Raw genomic sequence first — 18366 nt, forward strand, 5'->3', positions numbered from 1 at the left:
TGACAGTGTTATGACCATGTTATGGCAGTTTATGACAAGTTATGTCAACTGTTATGACATATTATGACATGGTTATGACAGTGGGTGTCAAGTAAAGTGTTACCTAACTTTCTTTCATTTTACACTAGCCAAAGGCACAATCCTAGTCATATTAGCAACCCATGCTAGTTGTTGCATCTTAGATCTCCCCTCGTTCTACATTTCTGACAATGTTTTCATCTCTGTCACATGAAAACATGAAACCGCTCACGTGTGCGTTGCCCTTTTGTGTTTTCCTGCTAATTTCATTTTGAAACGAATATTCATGCGTAGCCTACTGCCTTGTGCGCATTGCAGAGTTTATAATATGAAGAAATAATAGTTTATCAACATTTTAAGCTAAATGTTCTGGTCCACTGCAGCAGACTCATTGCTTTTTTACGTTTGTTTTCTGTAGCCTAGGCCTACTGGTTGTATGAATTTGGGGTCTATCGTCCCACAACCGTCCCTGAGACAGTTTGGAAAAGGCTGTTTCTTTCTCAACAAGCTGACAAATAGGTCAACTTCTCTACTATGGGGAATAGTAGATTGACATAGGCGTGTGATTTAGCTGTTCATTACTCGTCTTGTTGGCCGAGGAAAAGTAAATGTGGAGAGTTATTCTAAAATCTTCAAAGTGCACTGCAGAATTCGGTAAGAAGTCCGACTTGCATGTTCTGTTAATATGAACTACCATAATCTAAATGGGATTTCTGTCATTCTGAGTACCCAATGCATATGGGTCCGGTAAATTCCTCAAATGTCCGTTAAATTAAAATGCTGCCGGTTTTCTTAACAGAAACCCTGGTTGGTCAGCAAACTCAGACCAGGATGTATCCATGACACTGAAGTTAGAATGTTCTATGTGGGATAGTGAATGGGTGGGCCTTTAAGAGACATCCCAGTAAGATCAGTCTGTATTGATAATTTATTTTAAAAGATTATTGATTGGAAGATTAAAGGTTTTCTCTTGTATATTCAATTCGGCAACAGGTGTCCAAGATATCGATCAGTCAACCAATCAGCCGGCCATAAATTAAGTTTGATTTGTTGATGTTGTTTCCCATTGGTTTATTTGTCCCTTTTATGTCTTCTGTTGTTGTTTGATTGGTTCCTGGCTTGACTCCTGTCATTGGTTGGTTCCAACTGTAGCATACGCAGTAACATGACTGAACAACTGAGAGCTGTCAGACCGCCTCAGCGGTTACATAACTGGCTTAGCACCTGTCAATCAAGAGGTATCCGCTCCAGGGATTATAGCCAGAAGCTAAGACTTCACTTCTCCTCTCCCTCCCACTCTTCCTCCTCCTTCTACTCCTACCTCTTTGTCATCCCTTCATTCAGCTTAGTATATTTTCCCCTAGTCCTCTGAGCTCTCCTGTCTTTCCTGTCATTAAATGCCTTTCTATCACTTTCTCCCTCTTGTTCTGTTTCTGCCTCTATCGCCCTCCATCTATCTTGGCTCTCTCTCAGAGGACACAGGCTATGATAGTGCAGAGAGTGAGTCTGGCCATGTCTGTCTGAGGGGGCAGTATGTGTGTCTCTGTGTGTGTGTCTCAGATGAGGTTAGGGACTGAGCGGATGTGAGGATGAATGGAGGAGAGGAGGTGGCTGTTTTCTGGATGAGTGGAGCTTGTCGTCCCTAAGCAGTGCCTTTTGGCAGTCCCCTCTTTTTCTCTCTCTTTCCCTCTTTCCTTCGATGCCAGTTTCTCCCACTCTCCCCTCCGTTCTCCTTTTATCTCTCATTCCCTCCCATTCTCCACAACCATCTCTCTCTCTCCTCCTCTCTCTCTCTCACTTCATGAATGAGGGTTTGGAAGTGGCGTTTCAAGGGTTACGGGACGAGTCACATCGCCTGACCTCAATATGCGGATGACTGCTATCGGTGAGCTTAAGCTGCTGTCCCCTGCCTCCCTGCCTCCTACCCCCTGCTTCCCCATGACACCTAACCCCTGCTTCCCCATGACACCTACCCCCTGCTTCCCCATGACACCTAACCCCTGCTTCCCCATGACACCTAACCCCTGCCTCCCTGCCTCCTACCCCCTGCTTCCCCATGACACCTAACCCCTGCTTCCCCATGACACCTAACCCCTGCCTCCCTGCCTCCTACCCCCTGCTTCCCCATGACACCTAACCCCTGCTTCCCCATGCGATGGTTTTCAAGGGTTTCATTGTTTGAATGTGTTACTGTTGGTGGCTCTACTAAATTGTGGCTTACAGTATTTCTCTTGCTCACTGTCCTTCTGCTGGCTGGATAGGTTCTCTAGTGGATACCTGTCTTGTCATCATGAGACCAGTGTGAAATGTTTTCAGTTTGTGTGTGTGTGTGTGTGTGTGTGTGTGTGTGTGTGTGTGTGTGTGTGTGTGTGTGTGTGTGTGTGTGTGTGTGTGTGTGTGTGTGTGTGTGTGTGTGTGTGTGTGTGTGTGTGTGTGTGTGTGTGTGTGTGTGTGTGTGTGTGTGTGTGTGTGTGTGTGTGTGTGTGTGTGTGTGTGTGTGTGTCCTTTTGACAGGTTCCCCGACAAGTTTGAATAGTGTGTCTTACATGTGGGAAATCCAGATGCAATGTGTGTTTGTGTGTGTGTGTGTGTGTGTGTGTGTGAGTGACTCAGTGGGTGACTCACACTCTCAGGAGAAGACTTGATCTGACAGCTGTCTAGGTCAGGGAGAAATCACAGTAACATCAAAGTGAATGAATCATGTTGATACGCATGTCTCCCTCGGTTCCCTAACTGGTTTCATCACATGTCTGTGCTGGGATGAAGGAGATATGTAATTCTTCTCATGTTTGAGGATTATCGTTATGCAAGCATGGTTTCTGTGTCACTAGACACTCTAACATATGTATAATTGAAAGGTATACTGCACTTCAAAGTGATTCTATCTTCTGTGACTGTGCTCTGTAACATGCTGAATATGGTAATTTACATAATCAGCATATGCTTTTAATCAATGTACAGTAATATGTGGCCCGTACAGAAATCAAACCCTCAATTCTGGAGCTGGAAATTGCAAGCAACAATGCTCCAACCAACCCGTCTGAACCAAATGCAACCAAGTGCAACACAACAACACTAATCAAAAGGAGCTCGTAAGAATTCATTCTTCCTTCAAGGCTGTGTTCTGTTGTTCCAAAAACAGGTTGCTATATGACCTAGTTTGTGTTCAGAACTGCTATGTTGCCGTTTCCCATTTTAAATACACTGCTCAAAAAAATAAAGGGAACACTTAAACAACACATCCTAGATCTGAATGAAAGAAATAATCTTATTAAATACTTTTTTCTTTACATAGTTGAATGTGCTGACAACAAAATCACACAAAAATAATCAATGGAAATCCAATTTATCAACCCATGGAGGTCTGGATTTGGAGTCACACTCAAAATTAAAGTGGAAAACCACACTACAGGCTGATCCAACTTTGATGTAATGTCCTTAAAACAAGTCAAAATGAGGCTCAGTAGTGTGTGTGGCCTCCACGTGCCTGTATGACCTCCCTACAACGCCTGGGCATGCTCCTGATGAGGTGGCGGATGGTCTCCTGAGGGATCTCCTCCCAGACCTGGACTAAAGCATCTGCCAACTCCTGGACAGTCTGTGGTGCAACGTGGCGTTGGTGGATGGAGCGAGACATGATGTCCCAGATGTGCTCAATTGGATTCAGGTCTGGGGAACGGGCGGGCCAGTCCATAGCATCAATGCCTTCCTCTTGCAGGAACTGCTGACACACTCCAGCCAAATGAGGTCTAGCATTGTCTTGCATTAGGAGGAATCCAGGGCCAACCGCACCAGCATATGGTCTCACAAGGGGTCTGAGGATCTCATCTCGGTACCCAATGGCAGTCAGGCTACCTCTGGCGAGCACATGGAGGGCTGTGCGGCCCCCCAAAGAAATGCCACCCCACACCATGACTGACCCACCGCCTAACCGGTCATCTCCAGACTCTGTCACGTCTGTCACGTGCTCAGTGTGAACCTGCTTTCATCTGTGAAGAGCACAGGGCGCCAGTGGCGAATTTACCAATCTTGGTGTTCTCTGGCAAATGCCAAACGTCCTGCACGGTGTTGGGCTGTAAGCACAACCCCAACCTGTGGACGTCGGGCCCTCATACCACCCTCATGGAGTCTGTTTCTGACCGTTTGAGCAGACACATGCACATTTGTGGCCTGCTGGCGGTCATTTTGCAGGGCTCTGGCAGTGCTCCTCCTGCTCCTCCTTGCACAAAGGTGGAGGTAGCGGTCCTGCTGCTGGGTTGTTGCCCTCCTACGGCCTCCTCCACGTCTCCTGATGTACTGGCCTGTCTCCTGGTAGCGCCTCCATGCTCAGGACACTACGCTGACAGACACAGCAAACCTTCTTGCCACAGCTTGCATTGATGTGCCATCCTGGATGAGCTGCACTACCTGAGCCACTTGTGTGGGTTGTAGACTCCGTCTCATGCTACCACTAGAGTGAAAGCACCGTCAGCATTCAAAAGTGACCAAAACATCAGCCAGGAAGCATAGGAACTGAGAAGTGGTCTGTGGTTACCACCTGCAGAACCACTCCTTTATTGGGGGTGTCTTGCTTATTGCCTATAATTTCCACCTGTTGTCTATTCCATTTGGTGGTGGCTGCCGATGGCTTAACCAATCATGCTATTTTGTTTGTTTTTTCGCGTTGTTCGTAACTTGTTTTTTACATAATGTTGCTGCTACCGTCTCTTATGACTGAATAGAACTGCGAGCACCACACTCAGATTAGACAAAGGGTTTTTCTTCAATGAGTCTGACGGGAGGGAGATACTGCAGACATCCGACCAGGTCCAGATCCCCATCATTGGGCACCATAGTCCCTGTGCCCAAGAACACTAAGGTAACCTGCCTAAATGACCCGTAGCACTCACATCTGTAGCCATGAAATGCTTTGAAAGGCTGGTCATGGCTCACCACAACACAGACCCACTCCAATTTGCATACCGCACCAACAGATCCACAGATGATGCAATCTCTGTTGCACTCCACACTGCCCTTTCACACCTGGACAAAAGGAACACCTATGTGAGAATGCTATTCATTGACTACAGCTCAGCGTTCAACACCATAGTGCCCTTAAAGCTCATCACTAAGCTAAGGACCCTGGGACTAAACACCTCCCTCTGTAACTGGATCCTGGACTTCCTGACGGGCCACCCCCAGGTGGTAAGGGTAGGTAAAAACACATCCGCCACGCTGATCCTTAACACGGGTGCCCCTCAGGGGTGCGTGCTCAATCCCCTCCTGTACTCCCTGTTCACTCATGACTGCACGGCCAGGCACGACTCCAACACCATCATTAAGTTTGCTGATAACACAACAGTGGTAGGCCTGATCACTGACAATGATGAAGACAGCCTATAGGGAGGATGTCAGAGACCCGACCGTGTGGTGGAAGGACAACAACCTCTCCCTCAACGTGATCAAGACAAAGGAGATGATTGTGGACTCCAGGAAAAGGAGGACCGAGCACGCCCCCATTCTCATCAACAGGGCTGTAGTGGAGCAGGTTGAGAGTTTCAAGTTCCTTGGTGTCCACATCACCAACAAACTAACATGGTCCAAGCACACCAAGACAGTTGTGAAGAGGGCACGACAAAACCTATTCCCCCTCAGGAAACTGAAAAGATTTGGCATGGGTCCTCAGATCCTCAAAAGGTTTTACAGCTGCACCATCGAGAGCATCCTGACTGGTTGCATCACTGCCTGGTATGGCAACTGCTCGGCCTCCGACCGCAAGGCACTACAGACGGTAGTGCGTACCCGCCAGTACATCACCAGGGCCAAGCTTCCTGCCATCCAGGACCTCTATATCAAGGAAGGCCCTAAAAATTGTCAAAGACTCCAGCCACCCTAGTCATAGACTGTTCTCTCTGCTACTGCACGGCAAACAGTACCGGAGCGCCAAGTCTAGGTCCAAGAGGCATCTAAACAGATTCTACCCCCAAGACATAAGACTCCTGAACATCTAATCAAATGGCTACTTAGGCTATTTGCATACAAGGTAATATGTACATGCGTACCTAAATGTACATATTACCTCAATTACCTCGACACTGGTGCCCCCGCACATTGACTCTGTACCAGTACCACCTGTATATAGCCCTGCTATTGTTATTTACTCTTTAATTATTTGTTATTGTTATCTCTTACTTTTTTTTTAGGTTGTTTCTTAAAACTGCATTGTTGGTTAAGGGATTATAAGTAAGCATTTCACTGTAATTTAACCTGTTCTATTCGGCGCATGTGACAAATAAAATTTGATTTGATTTGAAATCAATTCAATCTAACCTCAGTAGATACAACAATATCCCAGTTGCTTTAACCGGCAGAATATCAATTGTCAAAATGACTATATAGCCGCGGCTGAATGCTTCCCTTGTCTCCCCCTTCAGGTTATTGGGATACATTTCATAGTGTGGTTTCAAAATGTATATGGCAAGGTAAATGAACACAGATAAATGTAACAAATGTACAACGAGGGAAAGAAGTAGGACTATCCCTACCAAACTTTTTAAATTGTATTTCCAGGAACTAGCATTCTTCTGTCCCCTGGCTGAGTATAGAGAGAAATATGGTGTCTCCTATTGCCCTGGAAGAGGTGGTCTTCACTGATATATCCCTTAAACAATGTAATATGGTGTCTCCTGTTGCCCTGGAAGAGGTGGTCTTCACTGATATATCCCTTAAACAATGTAATATGGTGTCTCCTATTGTCCTGGAAGAGGTGGTCTTCACTGATATATCCCTTAAACAATGTAATATGGTGTCTCCTATTGCCCTGGAGAAGAGGTGGTCTTCACTGATATATCCCTTAAACAATGTAATATGGTGTCTCTTATTGCCCTGGAGAAGAGGTGGTCTTCACTGATATATCCCTTAAAATGGTGTCTCCTGTTGCCCTGGAAGAGGTGGTCTTCACTGATATATCCCTTAATATGGTGTCTCCTGTTGCCCTGGAAGAGGTGGTCTTCACTGATATATCCCTTAATATGGTGTCTCCTGTTGCCCTGGAAGAGGTGGTCTTCACTGATATATCCCTTAAACAATGTAATATGGTGTCTCCTGTTGCCCTGGAAGAGGTGGTCTTCACTGATATATCCCTTAAACAATGTAAAATGGTGTCTCCTATTGTCCTGGAAGAGGTGGTCTCCACTGATATATCCCTTAAACAATGTAATATGGTGTCTCCTATTGTCCTGGAAGAGGTGGTCTTCACTGATATATCCCTTAAACAATTTAATATGGTGTCTCCTATTGTCCTGGAAGAGGTGGTCTCCACTGATATATCCCTTAAACAATGTCAACTACGCTTTGATCCTATTATTGCTCACACTATTTATATTTGGTACAACAACAAAAAATGTGTATATAACTGGGAATCAAAAGATTATGCCCATACTCCAAAATTTCACAATAATACCTTGCTATCTGCAGGGCGGCCTTTTGCATCCCCCCAATTGGCCAAATGTTGAATCCGTACCCTTACCGATAATCATGGACAGTAATGGTTTGAGAACATTCCAAGAATCGAAAAATACATACACGTTATCAGGAAACTCCTTTTTTTCTATAATTGACAACGTAGGTCAGCTACTCTGGCCTATGAAGTCCCTTGGGAAACCCAACTACCAAACCATCCAATGATGGGATTTATAAATACATTATGTGGGCTCCAGAAAGGACTGATCTCTACAATACTGTATGTAACGGCTGTCGTCGGGAATGGAGGACCAAAACGCAGCGGGGTTAAGTGTACTCATCTTCTTTAATAAAGAAAAGAAGGAAAACAACAAACACTGAAAACACAACGACAAACTAACAGTCTGGCAAGGCACACGGCTAAACACAGAACAATCTCCCACATCACTACACCAAACAATTACCCATATATATAGGACTCTCAATCAGAGGCAACGAGAAAGCACCTGCCTCCAATTGAGAGTCCAACCCCCCATTAACCTACACATAGAAATACCACAAACCAGAAAGAACATAGAAATACAAAACATAGAACATAAACCAAAACCCGGAAATAATACATCCAACACCCTACTACATAAACCATCACCCCGAACCACATAAAACAAATACCCTCTGCCACGTACTGACCAAAATACCATAAAAAATAACCCTTATACTGGTCAGGACGTGACACTGTATATAAACAACCTTTGGTAAATTAATATCCTGAGCTAGCCATTAAAAAGTATGGTTCACAGATCTAATTGAATCTGAACAACCCTTTAACTGGAACAGAATATGGCAAAAAAATTACCTTGGCATCCTGTAATCTGAACCATCAATTCATTTTAAGTTTGTTCACAGACTGTATTTAACACCAAGGAAGCTTTTTGCGATGAAAAACGGTTCACTGTTTCCCCTAAATCAGATAGGCACATTCCTTCAAATGATGTGGGAGTACCCTGCTGTTAAATGATTCAGGGGCAAAGTTTAAAAAATTTTTGGGGGGAGTGCATGATTTTAAATATTCAATGCTTTGCATCTAATATGTTACTTAATGATGATAGTGCCCTTGAAACTCTCAATCAATCAGAGAACAATACTGTTGGCAGGCAGCACTGCTGTGAAAACATTTTTGTCTCCAAAATGACAACCACCTCACTCTCTCCGATTTAACCAGTGGATACAGCTGCATGGTTTCTGAGTGGGGCGGGAGGATGCGGGAGGATGGATGGTGACTGTGTCACGTCCTGACCATAGAAAGATGTTATTTGCTATGGTAGAGTAGGTCAAGGCGTGACAGGGTTTTTTCCCCTATGTTTTCTATTTCTATGTTTAGGTTCTAGTTTTGTATTTCTATGTTGGGGTTTTGTTTGGGATGATCTCCAATTAGAGGCAGCTGGTCCTCGTTGTCTCTAATTGGAGATCATACTTAAGTAGGGGTTTTTCCACCGGGGTTTTGTGGGTGATTCATTTTGAGTTTTGTATGTGTTCATCGATGCGTCACGGTTTGTTGTTTTTATTGTGTATTTATGTATTGCATAGTTTCACAGTATAAATAAAATGTGGAACGACACACACGCTGCACTTTGGTCCTCTTCTCCTTTCGGCAACCGTGACAGACTGAAGTGGGGAATGGGTTGTGTCTGTTTGTGATTACCATAGTAATTCTCTCTCTCAGTCTAATTTTTTTATTGCTTTTGTACATTTAAACCCCCCTCTGAATTTTCGATTTGGTCACGAAGTTGAGCTCACAGTATATTTAACCAGTTGAAACATGTCTATTGTCATGTCACAGAGCTCACGGAGATCGCCTATACTGGCTGCTTGTCTCACTAAATAACTAACACACACACACTCTCCTGAAATACCCTGTACTGCATGTATATCAGTGCCTGCTGATAGGATTGTACCTGATCAGTGTGTATTATAAGCCCAGCGACGCTCATCTCCTGATTTAGTACCACAGGCCTGTGGAGATCAGCTGCAAGCAGCTTGTTGTTCACACACGCACAGCCTGGTTGGTTAGACATATGGCTTAGTCCAGAATCAAACCTTATTCATTCACTGTACATAATGCACTACTTAGGACCACAGCCTAATAGGCAGGCATACAGTCACATAATACAATTGGTTTTGACATTTGACATTTTTCCATTGGCTCAATTGAACCAGGCAAGTCAAGTGTCTTGTTGTTGTTTGGCCAATATCTCTCTCCTGTTCGTAGTCTATCGACTACACCCCCCCCCCCCAGCCATAGCAAGACTTATCACATCACTATGATTGATTGTTAGTACAGATCCCTATTATTGATCACCTATTGATCGTGTGCACAGAGGTTGTGTCTCAGTGATGGTCTATTGTTGATATCATTAGATAGCAGATATCTGATAATGACACTAAAAATAGAAAGACTCAAAACACCATGATCGTGTAATGAAACCATGAAAAGTAATGCAGCTAACCTGAGATCTGGTGTTTGAACGTAAACACCAATGTAAGTGTTATGAGACTAAGAACGTTTTAAAACAGAATAGAAGTACTCCGAAACGCCCAAAGTGGTTCTTCAATCTGAATATTGTTTTTTAGGAGAGCATTGGAAGGGGTGGGGGGGGGGGCAGTGCATGTAAAAGGCAGCATAAAAATACGTTTTTTGGGGGGGGGCAGACTGTCTCTCATACAATCAAATGGTTAATATTAAATGGAATTGAGTTATAGCCTAAATGTTGATTAATGATATTTTAGTGGAGTTCCACCTTTTTCAATGCTTTATTTAGACATAATAGAAAGAGGAGGAGACAGAGAAGGAGTGAAAGGGACAGGCGGAAGCTGCAGTTGAACCCCTGGGGCAGTAAAATGGTGCATTTCTTTGGAATTGATTTGAATTTTCACACACTCAGCCACACTAAAACATTATTCTGGGGTGAATATAAATTGACAACAACAACAAACAAAAAACATATACTTAATAGAAATTGAATGCAAGTAGTTTCAATGATTTTACCCAAAAATGTAAGAATAAATCCTACTTAATATGTTGCTCAAAATGTAAGTCACTTTTATTAGGATAACTCACCAAAGAGAGAACATTTTGTGATTGAACTGATTTGGTGTGAATCATATCTGGTCACGTGGCTCTTTTTTTTCGAGGATTATGGGTAATTCAAATGTTTTAGAGTTTATGATTATTTTACAGAACGTTGTATGCATGTTTGAAGAACGAAAAGTACATTTCTATATTAGTATTAAGCAGCTTGTTGTGCCATGAGGTGTAATGGATTATGATGAACGGATATCAAAACCATAAATCAAAATGACGTTCAATGGTGAGACTACCCATTCCCACGTTTCAACCTTTTGATGGAAGAGGGAAATATAGTGCTTGTTGTAAAACCTTTAGTTACTGCTGGTGGATTGGGCACTGTGCTCAACAAACCTACCAAAATGGGTTAAATGGGCAAACGATCAGATACTGAACATAAATACATTTTAACATATTGCAGAAGAGCTGTTCTAACGTTGAAACACTGTGATAGTGTTTAGAACATTTAGAGATGGGAAACAACACCAAAAGAGAAGGTATCTAATTCTGCACTAAAACAGAACTCGAAACGCCAAAACAGTGTTTTCAACCTCTTCCGGTTGGGTTACACAACACTTGATTAAGTGGTGTTACGACACATGTCATCTTTCAAAACATCTCAGAACGATGTGTTTCAATACTCCAGCAAAGTTCAGCTTTCGCCTCCTTCGCGTTGGTGCCAGCTCAGTTGCCATTCGTTTAGGTGTTACAGAGCACTTCATTTTAAGTGTATGAGCTGAATAGCTCACCTTTCTGTTGACTGGATTAAAGTTGCTGACCGCCATTGATTTAAGTGTGTCTGTGTGTTTGAGTGCGTCTGGAGGGAGAAAGAGAGAGCGAGAGCGAGAGAGAATTACTATGGTAACCACAGTGTAATTATGAGGTACAGCTATGTATATCCACGGAACCGAACTCGGGAGACAATGCGGGCACTGGCAGTGTGTGTACACTGTAGTCACTATGTGATCAGGGATGCAATACTGTAGAGTTGGTGTTTATCCCTGGGCTTGGTCTATGTCCTGATCACAATTTTTTTATTTTTTTTTGGTGTAAGTGGGGACAATATATCAGCTGACCTTCTCTTCACCAGAAGTATAATTCCTAAAGAACCAGTAGCAGGAAATTGTTGAATACAGTAGATGCACACACTGACCGGCCTCGGTAATGCACCGTGATGACAGTGGACCTGGGTATGGAAGTGGAGCAACACCGGAATGGATATGTATTGCAGATAAGAAGCTCACACTCAGCTCAGGAAGTCTTTCTCATGCAACATCCTGTTAGTGGTGTCCCTGTAGATGTGCTGTTTCATTGTTTCTCTTGGTACATGAGACCCACAATGATAGCCGTCTGCTCACTGGAAACGTGTGTGCCCTTCCTGCACACACCCACAGCAGAGGAACGGAACTAAGCTTACAGTGGCTTTTATGGTGAATATTATGCTCTTGACTGTGTTTGCTGGTGAAAGCATCGCTCCTGTAGGAGCTGTAATGCTGAAAGCATCTCCGGTGCAGGACATTCCAAGAAGTTGGTTTTGTGAAGCTGTGTCACACCCCTTTCCTCGTTCCAACGCTGTGTTTTAGCCAACATATTTTTCAGGATGTCAGTTTTATTAGGCTTTGTGTGTGTGCTTTGTGTTTTTTCTGTCTCGCTCTCTCTCGCTCTCTCTGTTTGTTTGTCTGTGTGTGTATGCCTGTGAAACTGTGTGTGTGTGTGTGTGTGTGTGTGTGTGTGTGTGTGTGTGTGTGTGTGTGTGCATGCATGTTTGTGTATGTGATACTGTGTGTGTGTCTGTGTGTGTTAGGTTGTGTGTTTAACGCTGTATTTTTAAACGTCTGTCTCCCCTCTCTCCCCAGGTTATGGGTGCCACTGGTGCCTCGGGGGTTAACTCAGACAGAGCTCTGCCCAGCTCAGAGATGTACCAGCTGGACATAGTGCTGAAGAGAGGACACAACCTGGCCATACGGGACAGAGGAGGTAGAATCATATACAGTATATCTGTCCATCTATCTTTAGGGGGGGTGGGAGGTACAGAGTTGGACTGGAATAATGTGTTTGTAAAAAAAAAAAAAAATCATGAAAAGTCTGTCTCACTTTTTTTTCTCTCTCTCACTCTCTCTCTCTCACTTTCTTCTCTCTCTCACACTTTTTCTTCTCTCCCTCTCTCACTTTTTTTCTCACTTTCTCTCTCGATCTCGCTCTCTCTCTCTCCACCCTCTTAGGTACCAGTGATCCATATGTGAAGTTTAAGCTGTGCGGGAAGGAGGTGTTTCGCAGTAAGACCATCCACAAGAACCTTAACCCTGTCTGGGACGAGGGGACTAAACTACTGGTGGACAGTCTGCAGGAACCTCTCTATGTCAAGGTAACAAACACACACACACACACACATGCACACGCACACACATGCACACACACACACACACTCTAACACAGATGGTGTGTGTTTTCCCTGCAGGTGTTTGACTATGACTTCGGCCTTCAGGATGACTTCATGGGTTCAGCTTACCTCTATCTGGAGTCCCTGGAGCAACAGCGGTACTGTAGGCCTATGACATCTGTATATTACCTGTTTGTAAACTGTTTTGGCATATACTGTACATACAGTATGCAGATCACCTGTCTGACAGAATGATAATACATACACCACTTAGCAGAAGCTTTTCTACAAAGCGACTTACAGTACAGCGAGTGCATGCATTTTCAGTCTGTGTATATGATGATCCCTGCACAAATTGAACTCACGACGCTTACCACCTTAGCCACACGAAACCACTTGACCGCATTACGTCATCAGCTATTGTGGCTCCCGGGTTTTGCAACCTGTTTTCCTCTGATTTCCTCTGTTCTGTTCCTCCAGTGGAACCGGACCCTGCCTGAGACCTGGTGTCACACAGACATCCACACACTCAGACACACACAGGAATTGATTGTGATCTATTCCTGTGCAGGGCAATACCAGTTACTCTAACACTGCAGGACCCTCACTACCCGGATGTAGACCTGGGAACACTGGAGCTGACCGTCACCTTAAGACCTAAAGACGGCTCCATAGAGGAGCCGCACAGAGATGCCACTGTAAGTGTCACACCACCACTTACACACTGACAACAGTTATCACTATAAGAGAACTATAGGGTGTGCAGGGTTTTGCTCCAGCCCGGCACTAACACGTTTCATTTTTGATGAGATGCACGGTAAGGGAGCCAGATCACTGCAGTCCCGGAAAAACTACAGGGCGGTGCAGGTTTCTGTTCCAGCCCAGCGCTAACACGTCTAGCACTGAGATAATGTAAGGCAGCCAGCAGCTATAGTGTATTGAGGGTCTAGTGGTGCTGAGTCTGTGAACTGTTTGCGTCCAACAGACAAAAAAGGTGGTAAAGGAGCATCGTTGGAAGCCTTATGTGAACAAAGTGAGTCTATTGGTAGTTAGCCCTTTAGCCTCTTGTAGCATATTCCATACCTGCCAACTCCAATTAGTCTCTTTAGCCTAATGTAGCCTGGCTTAATATTCCTACATGCCCTCTCTCCATCTCCCTGACACTCTTTCACACAGATTTAATATCCATCAGGGGAATTTATTGGGTTCTTACCCCCTTGATTAGTTTTAATTAAAGCCTTAATTACAGCAGCATCTTAGACTGTATTTTTTTTGCGTCTGTATCTGGAGCAGTGTGAAACTGGAAGCGGGAATTTGGAACACTGTCCTGTTCTGTTATTTTGTGTTCTACATCGGAGGGGGATGAGGCATCTGCAGTACCAGGATGTAAAATTAATCCTGTCAATGTATTATGCATGATCTGCTGGGTTAATTAGACATGATCCCAACAGCTACACTAAAAAAGAAAAACAAAGAAGAAAAAAAAAAGTTGCTTCAACGTACAAGGCAACCAGCTGCAATAGGATTGTGATTTTTCTCAACAAAATGTTTGTGTGTGAAATTTCTGTTGAGCAAATTCACAATCCTATCGCAACTGGTTGCCTTACAATTTTATATAGAGACAACATATCTCTCTTTTTTTACAGTGTACACAGCCTGGCCTTTCAAGTATGACCCTCTTCCACTCTGGGAGAGATTGTGGGGCAGGGAAAGAGAAAAAGGGGATGGAGATAGAGAGGGGGGGTACTGATCAGAACCAGTGTGAAGTGTCTCTTATCCATACTTTGATACTCTATAAAATCGAAAAGGGGTGTTAAATCCGTTTTTTCCCCCACCAATCTACACTATCTACTCCACATGTTCAGAGTGAAAGAAAAATCATAGAACATTTTCCAAATGAATAAAACATGTAGACGTCTTGACAGCGTATGTCTTCACACCCCAGAGTTGATTGTTGGTGGAAGCACCTTTGGCAGCCATTACGGCTGTGAATCATTTTGAAAAAGATTCTACCAAACTTGCACAACTTTTAGGGCCACACATATCCATTGATTTTGACAAAATTGCTCAAGCTCAGTAAAATAGTTTGGGAATCATTGATGGATAGCAATATTCAAACCTTGTCTCTGATTTTCAAGCAGATTTAAGTCAGGACTGAGACACCACCTCTTGGAAAGCCATTCTGGTGGGTTTTTGGCTATACAATTTGTGTATTTGTCCCGCTGAAAAAGAAAACTCTTTCCCAGGGTTAGGTTTTCAGAAGACTACGGCAGGTTTTCCGCAAACTTTTTACCTGGGCTTTGGCTCCTTTCATATTTATTTTGATGCTGACAAACTCCCCACTCCCTGCCAGTGACAAGCATACCCATAACATGATGCTGCCACAACAATACTTGAAAATATAGAGGATCAACAACATCACATTCACTCCTCATTACTGGCCTGTTTACCACAAGGCCATTAAGTAATACTACAATACAAAATGGAAAATACATCTTATTTGACCAGTTTCTCACAGCAGGAAAATAATCCTGCAGCAACAGGAACTGTGAATAATTATGTGGATTATAATTATTGGAAACATTTTGGGAGTTTATACATTTTTAGTTAGGGTAAATCAAGTCTGACATTTTAAAGTGGAAATTACCAACTTTAGAAGCACTTTTAAACCTTCGAATACACTGCAATTTGCAATCAGGACATCTTTGTTTATCACAGGTTTTTATACATTTGGAACATTTAGAAAAAATGTCTTTCACTTTGAAGATGTGGAGTAGGTTGCATAGATTTGTTGGTTAAATTTGTTTAATTTAATCCCATTTTAGATGTAACATTAAGGCAGCAAAATGTGAAAACAGTGCAAGGGGTCTGTAGACTTGATGGTTTGGCCCTGTAGTTGATGGTTTGGCCCTGTAGTTGATGGTGTGCGTATAAAGTATATCCACTTATTCCAACTACTCTACATACAGTGCCCTCTGAAAGTGTTCAGACCCCTTGACTTTTTCCACATTTTGTTACATTACATTACAGCCTTAACTCTTTGGCATTCAGGCCAAATAGTTCAATCTTGGTTTCATCAGACCAGATAATCTTGTGACTTCCGTCTGGCCACTCTACCATAAAGGCCTGATTGTTGGAGTGCTGCAGAGATGGGAGTCTATGTTGAATGGAGTGCTCTTTCAAATAATGTGTCTTATTTCTAGACCATGCTGCTCAAACGGACCTGGAGGCGATCCAGTAAGGTAAAACTATGAAGAATAGCATCAGCTCCTATCCCTAGCTATACCCTGTGTGTGTGTGTGTGTGTGTGTGTGTGTGTGTGTGTGTGTGTGTGTGTGTGTGTGTGTGTGTGTGTGTGTGTGTGTGGCAGCCGCATCCATCCCAGTGCTGTGTTGCTGTGCTCTATCCCCTCATCCCCCTCCACTGAACTCATCATGAGGGGCCGCAGTGGCTGGCAGGTCTGCGTACCCACATCCATACAGTCAGATCCTGCCCTAGCCTTTTGGAATTTGTTGGCCCTCTACTCATTTTGCAATGCGGCTGAGCGAAAAATTTGCAGTTTTACAGCTAAGTCCCTGTAATTCTACACATTTTGCCACAGGTTGGAGAGAAAAGTTTGCAGTTTTGAATATGATATCTGAGTGAGAGTGACTAACAAAATCAATGGGGGCCCCCTGGTCGGTAATCGGACCATGATTACTACAAGTTTGATAGCTGGCTAGGCGAACTTATAAATCAAAAAATGGTAGCTGACGTGGGCTAATTGAATGACTGTCAGTGACTGACATAGCAAGATAAAAAAACTGCCGACGCACAACTAAATTTCGAAATTGCACCTTGTGTATTTTACTATTATAACTCTCGACGGTAAGTTGAGATGCCGACTGAGTTCTAAAAAAAAAAGACAAATATTTGCCCATCCCTGGTCTACAGTAGCTGGATAAGCAGGTCTGACCAGCATGGTCTAATTGGTTGCTGATTTACCAGCATGGTCACTAGCATTCTGCCCCTGAAAAAGGCAGTTAACCCACTGTTCCTTGGCCGTCATTGAAAATAAGAATTTGTTCTTAACTGACTTGCCTAGTTAAATAAAGGTCAAATTAAAATAAAAAATACCAGCATAAGCTGGGCTCTAGCACACCAGCATGAAAGTGAACAAAACACAACAAAGGCTGGTCACCAGGAAAATCAGCTCTAGTCACAAGCATATGCTGGTCTATGCTGGGTTTTTTCAGCAGGGTCAGTCTCACTGCCACACCAGAAAGAACACTATCCCATTTTAAACACAGAGATAAGCTCTGGATCCTAGAGATAATATATATATTTTTAATTCTAAACACCATAGTTCAGCAAGGAAACACCATGTCGAAATGTGTTTCACCATTTATTAAAGAACGAATAATGCAAGTCTAGGCGATATGGGCTCCGCTCCTTCAGGGTAGCTCACTGCCCAAGCGAAGCATCAATATATACAATGAACTACAAGCAGTGAGCGCAGTCAGCTATACCAATCCCACAGCAGGAAAGCAGGACAGGTGGAGGCTGGGGTTTGTGGTGGAAGAAGAAGCGCTCATCTTAAACAGACCGCCAAATAAGGTTGGCGTGATTGTTACTAGCATCTAATTGGTGCAATCCTAGCTGATGCGTCAGCTGAGGCGGGCACTCGGGTTCCCTTTCAGAACTGACTTTGCTTTATTAATCGTGTCACATTGTCAGTTATAGTATAATTGATAATGTGTCTCTGAGCAGACAGTCTGTCTAACAGCTGGTTCAGGTGATAAACTGTGGCTGTACTGTAGCATTGTTTGTTGTGGATGTCATCCTCTCCCATATTTTAGCACCGGGGTCGACATGATGTTGGGGCTCCTGCTTTTAGCACCAGAAGTGATTCAAACCAGAAGTGATGTAAAATCTATGTAACTGACTTTCTTTCTTTCTCTCTCTCTCCATCTCTCTTTCTGTATCTCCCTGGGTTTGTCGCTGCAGCAGCAGTCAGTGCGTCTGGCAGAGCTGCACCGTAAGCACCAGCTGTGGAGAGGCATTGTCAGCATCTCTCTGATCGAAGGTCGTGACCTTTGCCCCATGGACCCTAACGGCCTCAGTGACCCCTATGCGAAGTTCAGACTGGGAAACCAGAAGTACAGGAGCAAGGTACAGACGGCATATACATATGCACACGCACGCACAGGTAAACAGCGTCTCTCTTTCCCTCTGTAGACCATGCCTAAGACGCTGTGTCCCCAGTGGAGAGAGCAGTTTGATCTGCACCTGTATGAAGAGACAGGAGGAGTGCTGGAAATTGCAGTCTGGGACAAAGATACAGGACGCAGGGATGACTTCATAGGACGGTGAGTCTGTTTGTGTGTGTGTGTGTGTGTGTGTGTGTGTGTGTGTGTGTGTGTGT

At 43.7% G+C, this 18366-nt stretch overlaps 1 protein-coding gene across 5 annotated transcripts in view; it reads left to right on the forward strand.

Moving 5' to 3' along the window:
* Nucleotides 1-18366, forward strand: part of LOC106563084 (multiple C2 and transmembrane domain-containing protein 1) — a 48262-nt gene that overhangs the window by 23772 nt on the left and 6124 nt on the right. Inside the window, exons 1-8 of one of the 5 annotated variants that reach the window (XM_045689894.1) lie at nt 11256-12184; nt 12439-12559; nt 12805-12947; nt 13041-13120; nt 13534-13660; nt 16166-16204; nt 17949-18113; nt 18180-18310. In XM_045689894.1, the coding sequence (XP_045545850.1) occupies nt 12442-12559; nt 12805-12947; nt 13041-13120; nt 13534-13660; nt 16166-16204; nt 17949-18113; nt 18180-18310 (803 nt within the window). In that variant the 5' untranslated portion in view covers nt 11256-12184; nt 12439-12441. Of the gene's footprint in view, nt 1-11255; nt 12185-12438; nt 12560-12804; nt 12948-13040; nt 13121-13533; nt 13661-16165; nt 16205-17948; nt 18114-18179; nt 18311-18366 lie in introns of those variants that run through there. The other 4 variants (XM_014128310.2, XM_014128312.2, XM_014128308.2 and 1 more) reach the window with 4 other exon arrangements.

Source organism: Salmo salar, chromosome ssa11 (assembly GCF_905237065.1).
Source record: "Salmo salar chromosome ssa11, Ssal_v3.1, whole genome shotgun sequence".
Classification (NCBI taxonomy): domain Eukaryota; kingdom Metazoa; phylum Chordata; class Actinopteri; order Salmoniformes; family Salmonidae; genus Salmo; species Salmo salar.